Raw genomic sequence first — 13,644 nt, 5'->3', positions numbered from 1 at the left:
AAAAGAACCTAAGGTGACGGAAGTGGGGGGGGGGGGGCTTCTGGTCTTGGAGGCTCCCCCATGCTACAATTCCACAGCCCTTATCATGCACGCTCTGACATGCCATAGAGATGTGATGTTGCTGGATTCTTGGCTCTTCAAGTTACAGACTCGCTATAACAGCTCTTATTGATGACATGATTTCTAATGAGGCAATGTAAAGAAATGAAATGGCAAGTCATGTCAGCAAGGTTCTATCTTTAGGCCTACCTGTGGGTCTCTCCAATAATTTTCACCCTATTTGTCATAAAATGTCAGTAACGGGTGAACACCTGATCCGTATCATAAATGTGTTTCCTTCACCAGTAATGTCCAGTAAGTTAGTTTTCAATCCCCTCCTTAGAGACCTGAACATATTAGTCCATGAATAATGTGAAGGACAAATCTGGCCACTGTTATGGACTGAACTGTGCCCGCCCCCCAGCAAAGACACGTTGAAGTCCTAATCCCCAGTACTCATGAATGTGACTTTATTTGGAAATAGGGTCTTTGCAGATGTAAACAAGTTAAGATGAGGTCACTGGGTTCAAAATCCACTGACAGTGTCCTCATCAGAGACAGAAGAGGAGACACAGACACAGAGGAGAAGCCACGTGGAGACGGAGGCAGAGATGGAGGGAGGCGGCCACCAGCCCAGGGACGCCTGGAGCCCCAGAAGCTGGAAGAGGCAGGAAGGACCCTCCCCTGGAGCCTCCGGAGGGAGCGCGGCCCTGCGACCCATTCATCTCAGACGTCTGGTCTCCAGGACTGGGGGAGGGTGATGAACTCCTGTTGTTTTAATCTCTCAGTTTGTGGACCTTTGTTACAGCAGTTACAGGAAACAAATACACCCACATAAACAGAGATGCTCAAGAGATCTGTGGGAACCAACTCTTGTCCATGGGTCTATGTGTCTCTCAAGATTGCAACAGACAGGGTCAGTGCACTGGTCCATGTGTGAGTCCCTCCACGAAGGTCCAGAACTAGAAATAGCGAAGATGTCCATGGATTCTCTCAAATTCAAGGGTGCCAAAACAGAACCAAAACGTGTATAAGATACCACACCATTTAGGCAACAATTGGTCCCTCAAATATATTTCCCTTCACATGAAAAGTTTATGAAAACCATACATGTACAACTTCTAAAACAATGATTAATTCACACACAAACATGTATACCACGTTTATAGCAGCACTATCATGATAGCTAAAAGGTGGAAACAACCCAAATGTGCATCAAGAGATGAATGGTAAACAGGATGTGGTCCATCCATACAATGGAATATTAGTCATGAAAAGGAACGAAGCACTGACACAGGCTACAACATGGATGAACCTTGAAAACATCATCCTGAATGAAAAGAACTCAGATGCGAAGGGTCACATACTGTAGGATTCATTTATACGAAGGCTCAGAATAAGGAAATATACAGAGACAGAAAATAGTTAGTGGTTGCTTAGGGCAAGGAAGGATGTAAAGATAGGGGAGCCACAGTTTAAGGGTATGGGGTATCTTTTTGAGGTAATGAAAATGTTCTTTAAAATTGACTGTGGTGATGATTGCACACTCTGCAAATACATTAAAAACCACTAGACTGTACACTTTAAATGGGTAAATTGTATGGTACCTGAATTATATCTCAATAATGCCGATTAAAAAAATAAGAACAAATAAACAAAATCATGACTAATAACTTCTGCATCTCTGTGGAGTCATTTGCTCGTTTGGAGAGAAGAGGAGACGGGATGTAGACCCAGTTTGATTCTGCATGCCCAGGAACCCAGACTTCAAATTTGGCCAACGACTAAACACGAATGTTTTTGTTGGTATCTATAAATATAAATGATAAGAACTTATAAAGGATACAACTTACTATATATGGACACACTCACTGACCTTCATGTTCCCCAATCTTCTTGTTCTGTCAACCACAAGCAGTTTCTTAATGAGGTCTCTAGACGGCGGAAGGAGGCAAAAATATGTTGATATGGACGCGAGCAAAGACAGCATGTCAACCACGATATTATCTACCCACTATGCACGCATCTGGCCAGCGGTTCAATTTTCATTTGGGCTAAACATTTTCTGGCACTTTCTTACCGTTATTGGTTCCTAAATAATTTTTGCAGTGCTGGGCTGTGCACACACAGGCACTGAGCTAAGGGGAAAAGGTTGATTAAATCGACAGAAAAGGGGGTTTTGAATACCCGCATGAGAAAATATGTGCCTGCCCTGGGGACTGTGATGTTTCACTTAAAATATACCCATCAGGCTGTCCCTGCCAAACAGAAGACTTCTGCTTTTACCAAAATAAACGGTCACGCTCTGCCCTGTGGGTTTACTTATTTATGGGATTCTTGTTTTACAATGCTCGCGTTCCCGTTAAGCGCACAAATTATTGCGATTCTTTTAAAGTCTGCTGGTACACATAAACTATCCTCCTAAATAACAGACCCTGTCCGAATACAGCAAGGCAGTCCAATCAGGATGGGAAGTTCAAGGTAAGTTTTAAGACTTCCAGAGGATACACTAGTTCTAAGAGGAGCAGTTGAGGAAGTAAAAAGTATAAGAAGTGGATGTGTGTGTTCATATATAACAGGTAGACTCCATTATGTATGATAATGTCCAGGCATTTCAAGCTTATATGGATGTCCCCCAGGACAGTCAACAACCTGTTACCAAGCTTTAAGCATTTAAGTTTCCTGACGTAAATTATGCCCCGGGGTGAGGAGCACAAACCCAGACTCAGGCCATGCCCTGGGCTCTGTGACCAGCCGGGAAGGCTCAATGAGTCCTTTGACAACCCCAGCCCACGGAGGTAAATATGAGGGTCCAGGGACCCAAGGTCCCTCACGCCGAGACTGTGACTCAACCAGGTTCCTAATGATCTCAAACTTCGGCAAGAAACAGCTGTAACCACAGAGTTTCCCAACGCTACGCATCCTGAAGAAGGATGGGAGAACTTCCAGACTTCCCAGCATCTCTGTCTCTAAGTGAAAATCTGAGAACATTGGCTCACCCAAGACTTGGATTTTGTATCCGTCTAATATGGAGACAAGACTCTTGAGCAGGTCACAGGAATATACGAGCACTGAAAAATTAGATACCTTGCCAGTACTCGTTGAGTTTCTCCTTCATTATTTTGACATTCCAAAAAACAAAGCAAGATCACCAAACACCATCCTCCCAAAACAACCCTAAATAAATGCGGTTTTTTCCTTCTTTTTCCCTATTATTTACCCAGGAGTGCATATACTTAAAGTTGCCTATAGTGGGGTTATAGAAGAATGAAGGTTTGTTTAAAATACAAAATCAAATCCATGCAAAACAGCTCGGTCCTGAAAGCAAAGGGTGCAGATGAGAAGGGGCCACTCAATATGGCAGAGCCATATAGGAACTCTGGAAGTGTCTGGGACTGCGAGAGGGTGCCTCGATCCTGGGACAGGCTCTGTGTCCACCGACAATCCCTTGATTCACTGTGTCTGAAATTCTAAATCTTATTTCCTTTCCTGGTGCCGGCTGGCTTCTCTCTGATCAGATGCTTTCAGACAGGAGAAACACTCGTAAATATTAGTTCTACCAAGTTGGCAACAAGCCCCAAAGCTTTTTTTTTCCTTTTCAATTATGTATATTTCTATAAGGAATCTTAAGTCTCAATCCAAAGAGACATGTTCCTACGCAACAAGTTGACGTGGTCAAATGCGGAGGTTGTGCGAACCGGCATAAGAAGTTAAGAAACTGAGAGTCAAAATTCTACCATCACGGCCACCCAATGACAGTAATTTGGATAAGAAATGACTCACGAGGGTCCTGCTTCTCAGCCAACTCATTAAGATCTAGCCAATAATGGAAAGAAGTGATGTTTAAACTCAATCACCATTTGCAATCATCAATTGCATCAAAGGGTCCCAGGTTCCTGCTCTTGCTGAGCCCCCACAATGGAGATATGGGGGTTCCGGGACTGGAGGGAGGGACCTGGGGATGCTCAGAGGAGGAGGACTTCAGACCAAAGGATTCCAGGGCAGCCATTGCTGGCTGTCTCTTCAAAATAAACAATGAGAAAAAGCAGGGGACGTGGCTGAAGACCAGACTTAACATAAGCTTATGTTTGTTCTATTTCTGTAATATCCTCCTTTCCACAAGACGTTGGAAACCTACTCAATAAGTTCATATGACTGCTCTGAGCCTTTCATATCACGGACTGAATAAATGACGTAAGATTGTATGGATCGTCCCTTCTCTGGGGAAACTTCTCCTGGAAGAGTTTAAGTCATTGCTCACAAGAAAAAGGGGAATAAATCTGATGAGCTTCTGAATTGCCTAAGACCTTTAGGAGAACTTCAGGACCTACAGGAGAAAGAAGCTGATTTCAAGAATGCAAGAGACAGAGGGTCCACGCTTATTTCACCTGAAGCAAGTGCACCAATGGCAACACCTAAGTCACTCCCACCACGGACGGCGTACCGCCAATGGGTGTCTGAGCCACGGCAGCAGATGTTCACACCCCACAGATTTACCCAGAATTCCAGGAGGTCTAAGGTCACCATCAACTGGCACATCTGCCAATGGGTGTAAGCAGATTTGAATCCAATCTAATCATTGGCGAATTGTTGATAAATATATAACTCCATTTTAAAAGCGTTTTGCTGTCCATTTGAAATAATGGCACTCAATTCTATGGAATTTGGACTCTGGGAGAGAAATCCTGTACAATATTTTTCGTTTCCTTCTAGAGCAAGTAAACTTTTGAGTGTTGTATCTCCCTTCACACTTCAACTGTCTTACCATTCACTGGATAGGGTGTCCCTTCTAGATGTCTTATTTTATTTTACTTTTTTGGTGAGGAAGATTGGCCCTGAGGCAACATCTGTTGCCCATCTTCCTCTTTTTGCTTGAGGAAGATTGTCCCTGAGCTAACATCTGTGCCAATCTTCCTCTGTTTTGTACGTGGTTGGCCACCACAGCATGGCTGATGAGCGGTGTGTAGGTCCACGCCTGGGATCTGAACCTGTGAATCCTGGGCCGCCAAAGTGGAGCACACAAACTTAACCACTATGCCACCGGGCCGGTCCCTAGATGACTTATTTTTCAAATGGAGCCTCCTTTTCTTGCTAAAATCTTTGAAAACCTGCCTGGTGTGTCAAACACAACACAAGCCAAGAGAAATACTGTCTTCTGTTCGGACTGAGAATCTCTGGTTAGGGTGAGGTACATTCACCACTAAGAAAAGCAACTTGATGCAGCCAATGGACCCAGTAGCTGATCCACAGTCGTGAAATAAGTTTTCCCTGAACCCAATTTCCACGGGATACTTTTAAAAAATTAGCAATAAAGGGGCCGGCCCAGTGGTGTAGTGGTTAAGTTTGCAAGTTCGGACGCTGGGCGCGGATCTACACACCGCTCATCAAGACATGCTGTGGCAGGCGTCCCACATACACTGGCAACAGATGTTAGCTCAGGGCTAATCTTCCTCACCAAAAAAAAAAAAAAAAAAAAAAAAAAAATTAGCAAGAAAAGTTTAGTTCTCAATTAAACGCATTTAATTCCATTTTGTGACCCTATCAACTCATCTGGAAAATACACAGAAACAACTAGAATTCAGGACTCATTATGGTGGAAAATGGCTAAAAGGTGACCAGATGGATAAAGGGATCTGGAAAACCAAAAACATTCTTATATTTTTTGAAGATTTTTATTTATTTATTTTATTTTTTATTTTATTTATTTATTTTTTTTTTGTGAGGGAGATCAGCCCTGAGCTAACATCCATGCTAAGCCTCCTCTTTTTGCTGAGGAAGACCGGCTCTGAGCTAACATCTATTGCCAATCCTCCTCCTCCTTTTATTTCCCCAAAGCCACAGTAAATAGTTGTATGTCATAGTTGCACATCCTTCTAGATGTTGTATGTGGGACGCCGCCTCAGCATGGCCGGAGAAGCCGTGCATCGGTGCGCGCCCGGGATCGGAACCTGGGCCGACGGTAGCGGAGCGCGTGCACTTAACCGCTAAGCCACGGGGCCGGCCCCATTCTTATATTTTTTAAAACTTGTTTTTTTTCCCCCATTGCCACAAATTTAAAGAAATGCATACTCAAGGTTACAAAGATTGAAGCAATGCAAAAGTTCTTGAAGCAACATGCTCATCACTCAAAATTTTAGCATGATAAAAGACTTTAAGAATGAGAATAATTTAAGCAGAAGAGAAGAGATAAATTCTGCTAAACTCATCAACACTTCTGCCAACTGCAAATCCTCCAGGAGGCGGATCTTTCTTGTGAAATACCACAATGGCTCTCTTACTAAATATGACAACAAACGCCTTTATTTGCTAATTGTAAATACCATTTATCTCAAAGGGCAGAACTATGACCAGGAGTCATTACAAGATTAAGAATCATTAAAATAGAAAATGAAAATCTTTTCCCCTTTTGCGGAAAAGATGACTTCCCAAAAGCGCTTGAGCACAGCCCATTGAAGGTGGCATCCTGCTCAGCTGACGCTCTGACCATGATTTTAAATGCTTTAAAGAAAAATACACCGAATGACAAGGGAAAGGTTTACTTACTTTACACTGAAATCCAAATGTCTGGGGAAATCTATTTTGCCTGCAAGAATTTTTTGATAAATGCCAAATGGGTTGTCATCAAAAAACGGAGGGAACCTGTTAGAAAAAGAAACATCCCTTTTTAGTGGACAGCAAGTACAGAAAAATCCCTACTTCGTCACAATCACTATTTCTGCTGGACAAGGGCAGATCATAATTTATTTCACACACGCGCACTTTCTTCACACACTGGAGTCATCGGGATCTTGGGACTCCAAGAAGGGATGGTTCTGAGAGGCGCCCAAGTGCAGAGGAAGGTCCAGCAGGGAGGAGGCAAGGACCACGAGACCATTTGACCAACTATTGTGGTTGCTTGTACGAAATTAAAAATGTCACCCGTACTAGACCATGAGTAAATGTCTTTGTATTCTTCACCTGGGTCACACTTAGGGACAAGAGTGACAGCAAGGCTGGTTTCCAGCTCTAGCCTTTAGGCAACAAAACTGTAGCCCAGGATTTGGCAAACTGGCCCCCAGCTTGGTTTTGTAAATAAAGTTTTATTGGCACACAGCCACACCTATTTGCTTGCTGTCTGTGGCAGTGTTACCAGAAGTAAAGATTGTATGCCTGATACAGAGTGTCAACAGACCTGTCTTTTCTAAGATGTGGAAATGGAAAAGATAATCTGAAATAAGCTAGAGAGGAAATATACTTAAAAGTGCAAAGACCAAGAAAAATCTAGAAGTTAACCAACAAATATATACTAGATACTTACATGTCCCTAAGCACAAGTTATATTCTTGATATTTCCTCATTTGCCCAAGGCAAAGACCCTCAACCCAAAAGCATACCCTCTAATTAGCTTTTTTAGAACTAGATCTTCTAATTCAGTGAAACAAGCCATGGAAATATCTTATAAAATGTTGCTTTCTAATGATATCCTCATTGATGATGGCAAATTAGAAGGAACAAAAATAATTCTGTTGATTCCAAATCAATTCCTGATGTTTTTAAAGAAAAACTGAGCACAGTGCGTGGATTGGTGGCCTCCAAAAAGATGTATCCATGTTCTTACCCCACAACCTGTGAATGGGACCAAATTTTAGAAAGAGTCTTTGCAGATGTGATTAAGTGAAGGTTGCAGATGAGGGCGTCCTGGATGAGGGTGGCCCTAAATCCAATGACAGTGTCCTCATCAGAGACAGAAGAGGAGACACAGACACAGAGGAGAAGCCACGTGGAGACAGAGGCAGAGACGGAGGGAGGCAGCCACCAGCCCAGAGACGCCTGGAGCCCCAGAAGCTGGAAGAGGCAGGAAGGACCCTCCCCTGGAGCCTCCGGAGGGAGCGCGGCCCTTCATCTCAGACGTCTGGTCTCCAGGATGGGGGGGTGGATACATTCCTGTTATTTTAAGCCCCCACGTTTGTGGCAATTTGTTATGGCAGCCCCAGGAAACCAATACATAGAATATCCACATTATCTCTCCAAATATATTAAGGAGAAGTGAGGGTAGAAAAATATAAAAAAATAAAAAACAGAAATATGAGGTACAAACGTAGAAATTAATGAGAAAGCTGAAGAAGAGGCAGGTTGATTGGAAAAATGGAAGATATTAAATAAATGCAAATGCATAGCTGTGTGCAAATGGCATAAAATACCTTTTTCTCTTAACTGACATTTCAGTTTTTCAGTTTTACACTTTGGCATGAATAGAGACACAGTGCTGAGAAGGCTATAGCTGTATCTCTTGGAGCCATTGGTTATTAAGGTCTGATAACTATTTGGCCATGTGTGCTTCTAGAGTTACGAGCTACCATGTCTTGAGAAACGACCCAGGCCAGGCTCAGAAGTAAAGCCCTGCACGTCGACACTCATCCAGTCCTCGCCAACCGTGAACGCCTTCGAGTTAATAACTCCCACATCAGCCCTTCCTCCTCTGCCAGACGCTTTCTCCAACAATGTTTGGGGGAGTCATATTCCTCTTTCTTGGGTGGTGGCCCCGAGCACATTCAGCTGTGTGACTGCATTGGGGAAATGTCCACGTTCCGCAATGGAACACTAAGCACCAGGAGAAAATGTGTCATGCATATCTAAGGTCATTTATGGAGAATATTAAATGAAGTATTCTTGGGAAGCTGGCACTACATGACAATATCATGGGAAAGGTATGTGAGCAGTAGTTTAAGGAGTGGAAAAAATCATAAATGAGCACTAACAGTTCTTGCCCAAAGGAAAAAGCATGGAGAATATGTATCTGAGAACTAGTACTCCCATAGCATATGCAAAGCGCTCTAAGAAATCCTCAAATCTCTCTCCATAACCCTACAGAATAGTTCCAATTCTTACTAAACAGGCAATGAGTGCTCATGAAATGGAATTGGGCATTAGAGGCAACTTAAATACCTATGGTGAGAGGTACTTGGAAGGATAATCTGCTCATTGGCATGAAGGCAGACTCAAGAATTTCATCTTAAGAATTCATGCCAATTCTGTCATGTTCTCCATCACCTACTCATGATCATTTTTATATAACCATCCTCCCCACCTAAATCTTCCAGTGAAATGGATTGTCCAGACGGAGGCACCATAGTTGTGACTTCATGCTCCTCATCAGACTCACAGAGACGCCCGTGAGAAAAATACGGGCGTCTTAACCCTGTCACTTAAACCATCAGTCAATGCTTTATCTGCCCACGTCTTTAACAGAGGGCTGGCCTGCAAAGGCAGGTACCTTGGAAATGGGCTCAAGGAAAAGAGGAAAAAGTTTTTGGAGAGAGAAGAGAAGGGGAGGCTGTTATAATGTCACCGTGTATTGACTTCTTTCTCCAAGATCCCTTGCCCTGATAGACTCATGTGAAACATAAATATGTCTTCCTCAGAAAAAGTGGCAAAAAACATGAGCCGGGCTATGCACGGGTTGGGGCAATGTATAGAGAAAGAAAGAGTCCCAGGGGCACCCTGTCTGAGGCAGGAGAGCTACGACTCTCAATGTGTGGTCCCAGGGAACCCCAGGGTTCCTCAAGAACTTGTGAGGTCCTTTTTCTGACTACAAATCTGAATGTGGTTGCATTCTCTTCATATATCTCAATCAAAACAACATATCATAGCAGACGGGGTGCAGAAGAAGAGGAAAATCCAGGCGCCCTTGATTAGGCTAGGCATTAAGGAGATTACCACAAACATAAAACAAGGCTGTTCTTCTCTCTAGATATTTTTAATTCTAGGAAGCATAGTTATTTTTCACTAAAAATTCTATTTATATTAATCTTTCGTAAGTTTATTATTTTACATAAATTAACATATATATTTTTTCATTTCGCTTTTAACTTTAAATGAATAAACATTGACAGATACAACCCACATAAACAAAAGCTCTTTGGGGTTGATGATAAGTTTTAGAAATGTAATAACTTTTTGGATAGATGGTTGCTGAAAACTTTTAGGGTCCTTGGGCAAGAATGTTTGCGAACCACCACACCGCAGTTAATGTTCCACATGGATGAGACTCCAAACACAAATTCCATTTTCCATGGAAATATATCTGTGCAATTCAATCTATCTCCAGAGAGATAGATGTAAAAGGAGATGATGTAAGAAATCAGAGCTGAGTTTGGTGTTACTGAGAAAGCCCATGAGTGATTCTGTTCCAGAATGTACCATACATATTTGATCTGACCTAAACACTTCTCACTCAATGAAAACAAAATCCCAATTATGTTATGATCTCATATCAAAATCACATGGAAGGTTTTACCCAACAAACGGTTTTTCTTGTACGCCATAAAAGATTTAAACGACCCATTAAAGCAATAAACAAACAGAGTCCCGCTTCATCCTGCTAAGGATGTGAATACAGAAAATGGAAATCTAACAAGCAAGCTGGAGACAGGAGGTCTTTAAACAAAAGGCCATCTCCACCTTCTGCACAGCAACTCCCTCCTGTTGGCCACCAGGAGAAGTCTCTGGGCTCAAGGGGCCAAGAAGAGCAGATTGGATCAAGTGATGTCATGCAACCAACTCACACAACCAGATGGTTGCAGATCCTGCAAAGTGCAATGAAGAAAACAGAAGGAGTGGTGGTGGGGCAGAGAGTGGGCAGGAGGGACAGGGGAGGGCTGGTGGTCACGTTACAGGTGAGCTTGCAACAGAGCAACAGAAGAGACGGGGCTAGCAGAGGGGCTACGCCCTGCAGGAGCCTGGCAGATAGGAGAACTGAGTAATGCCTCCTGGCATGTGTGAGAGGCAAGCAGGACGGCCAGCGATCCCAGGAGAGGGGCCAGACCACTGTTTGAGGTGGGTAGATCTCATACAGACCACCTCAGAGCCTCACAGAATAAGGAGCTCTGGTTCCTTCCACTAGAGGGCTGCAAAACAGGAGCGACCTGGCCTGGCTGGTGTGGGTACAGGACCCCTCCAGCTGCTTCCAGGAAAAGGTGCCACGGGCAGGAGAGGGTGCAGCTGGAGGAGACAGTGAGGAAACTCAGGAGTGGACCAGATGAGAGCTGAGGCTGGCCAGACCGCAGGGAGAGCCAAGCAATGCCCAGGAGCAGTCGGCCAGGTTTGCAGCGTGTGCCAGGACTGATCTCTCTCAAGAAACCCACCCAGAAAACCGTGACTGTCTCCAGCTGCAAATGTGGAAGGTGGAAATGTGCTCACCGTGAACAAATAGCTCACTGCATCATATGAGATGCAAAGGTCAGATTACTGTGCTTTGGGTTAGGAGAGGGTATTCATTATTTATCATCAATTATTCTAATAATAGAGCCTAATAATACACCAGATTCTAATTATATTATTTTCTATTCTATTGCATTCTAATATTCTAATATATTCTCATGTTATATTCTAATAATATTTAAATAATCCCAATAATTATTTATAAATAATAATTCTAATATAATAATCCTAATATATCCTAATATTACATTCTAACTCTAGTCTATTCTAATAATTTTCTATCATTTCCTATCAATATTATGTTCTAATAGTATATTATATTCTAATATTGTATTTACTAATAATATTCTGTATTATTCTATTCTATAATATTCTATTCTACCCTAATAAAACAGAGAAAGCACATGACACATGAACCTCACTCTATTTAAAATCACCGGATGCGGGGATTCAATTCTCCTCAGGCAATGCTGCCCTCTTGTGCTCAAATAATATTACGGAAAGAAAATGTGCTGCTGGCATCTGAGCACAAGCTGATCACTGTGGTGCATAAATAGTTATGGATTGACTCTATGTGTAATTTATTTTAAACTTTGCCTTGCTTAGGACTTCCTGGGCTGGGGTGTATATTAAGAAATCTGATTCTATGTGAATTGCTTGAGACGTCTGAGTAAAGAGTAACAGAAAATTCAAAAGAATAGATAAACAGACGATAGATTGATAGATGGATACAGATAGATGATAGATAATACACAGATTGATTGATAACAGATAAATAGAGATAACAGATGGATAAATCATAGATAGATGGATGATAGATGATAAACAGATAGAGATAGATAGATATAGATGATAGATTGATAGATGACAGATAGAGGATAGATATAAATGACAGATAAGTGCATAGAAAGATGATAGGTAAGTAGATAGAAAGATGATAGAGATAATAGATAGATGGATAGATAGATGGATGACAGACAAACACATAAACAGAGGTTTTCATACATTCTACTCTGGCTGGCCACACTCTGAATGCAGAAAAATGCCTCTTTCCATCTTTCTTTCCACCTGAAATCAGGGAAGGTTTCTGGGTCAAAAGCTCTGGACTTGCCTTGCAGGCAATCAGACAGGTGTGGAACAGGGTCCAGCTTCTGCTGTAACTGGGAGTCAACTCAGAGTGTGTGCAAGACTCACGAGCAGGAAACACACAAGCCAAAGAAAGACAACCAAAGGGAAGAGGAGAGAGGGTGGAAGGAGGCAGAGGCAGCACGCCCGAGGGCCCCTGGCAGCTGTCCTGGCACCTCGCGGCCAGCTGCCTGTCAGCCACACCATCAGAGAGAAGATCCTAAAGGGAAGAATAGTTCCTCGTGGGTGCACACATACATAGCTCCCTTCTTTCTAGAGGCTGTCATTGGTAAATTGTCATACTGCTTCATCACCTCAGGAAATTCCAGACCAGAGAACACATATGGAAGATCATAATAATAGGACAAGGATGAACTCCAACCCCAAGATTTCTAAGAGGGGGATGTTTGCTTTACATTTCTGTGAGGGGAACATCAGACCTGTCTCATGCATCAGCCAGACTTGAATATTTAACATGACAACACCTTGACCAATGGGCGACCTCTTTAGTATCTGGACGTGGAGAAGATCTGACCTTCCAAATTTCCTCCAATGCAAGTTTGGGATTTCAGGAAAGCACACACTCTTTTCTTCCTGGCACACTGCTCGTTCATAACATCCTAAAACGTATTTGATTTATTTTTCTTTATGCAACACGTACAGTATTCAGCTCTGCGCATTACTCCAAAAAGAGTCCGTGCAGCAGACTAATATTATATTCGAGGAAGACAAGGACATTTAGAGACAGGGTAAGGATCTCTGCAGACATGCACTGTTGTTTCTGCAAGAAGCCTGTGTTTTCACTCTTATGAAAGCCAGCTCAATTTGCATTGCCCTGGGACCACACCCCAAGTATTTGCAACCTGCATGCACATCCTAGGGGTGAACAGAGGCGAGTCAAGACAGCAGGGGAGGGAAGTGCTGGGGAGTGACTGCAGATTCTCCACGGAAGCCCTACTCACCCTGAGAGCATCTCGAATATCAGGATGCCGAGCGCCCACCAGTCCACGGCTCTCCCGTGGCCTTTGCTCTGGATGACTTCAGGGGCCAGGTACTCGGGGGTTCCACAAAGGGTCCACGTCCTGTGGACAGAGAAGGGAATCCAGAAAACTCAGCTTTGCTTGCGGAACACATTGCTCTTACAAGAGCTGAATGTTACAGTAACTTAGCTGATCCAAATGATGCCCATCTCCCACCCCATGGATACACTGTACCGGATAAAGATGGTAACATTGTCTTAGCTGACTTGTTCCTGTAGAAACACTCATTAACTCAAATAGA

At 42.9% G+C, this 13,644-nt stretch overlaps 1 protein-coding gene across 1 annotated transcript in view; it reads right to left on the bottom strand.

Moving 5' to 3' along the window:
• Positions 1-13,644, bottom strand: part of LOC147912036 (cAMP-dependent protein kinase catalytic subunit PRKX) — a 104,091-nt gene that overhangs the window by 17,436 nt on the left and 73,011 nt on the right. The window contains exons 4-6 of the mRNA XM_087426690.1: positions 13,326-13,445; positions 6,583-6,678; positions 1,916-1,973 (exon numbers count right to left, since the gene is read on the bottom strand). Coding sequence (XP_087282816.1) covers positions 1,916-1,973; positions 6,583-6,678; positions 13,326-13,445 — 274 coding nt within the window. The remainder of the gene's footprint in view (positions 1-1,915; positions 1,974-6,582; positions 6,679-13,325; positions 13,446-13,644) is intronic.

The sequence above is a fragment of the Ceratotherium simum genome, chromosome X, assembly GCF_057802395.1.
Source record: "Ceratotherium simum simum isolate JZ-2026a chromosome X, ASM5780239v1, whole genome shotgun sequence".
Taxonomy (NCBI): Eukaryota; Metazoa; Chordata; class Mammalia; order Perissodactyla; family Rhinocerotidae; genus Ceratotherium; species Ceratotherium simum.
Note: the sequence above shows the minus strand (reverse complement) of the source record. Positions and strands in the feature narration are given on the sequence as shown.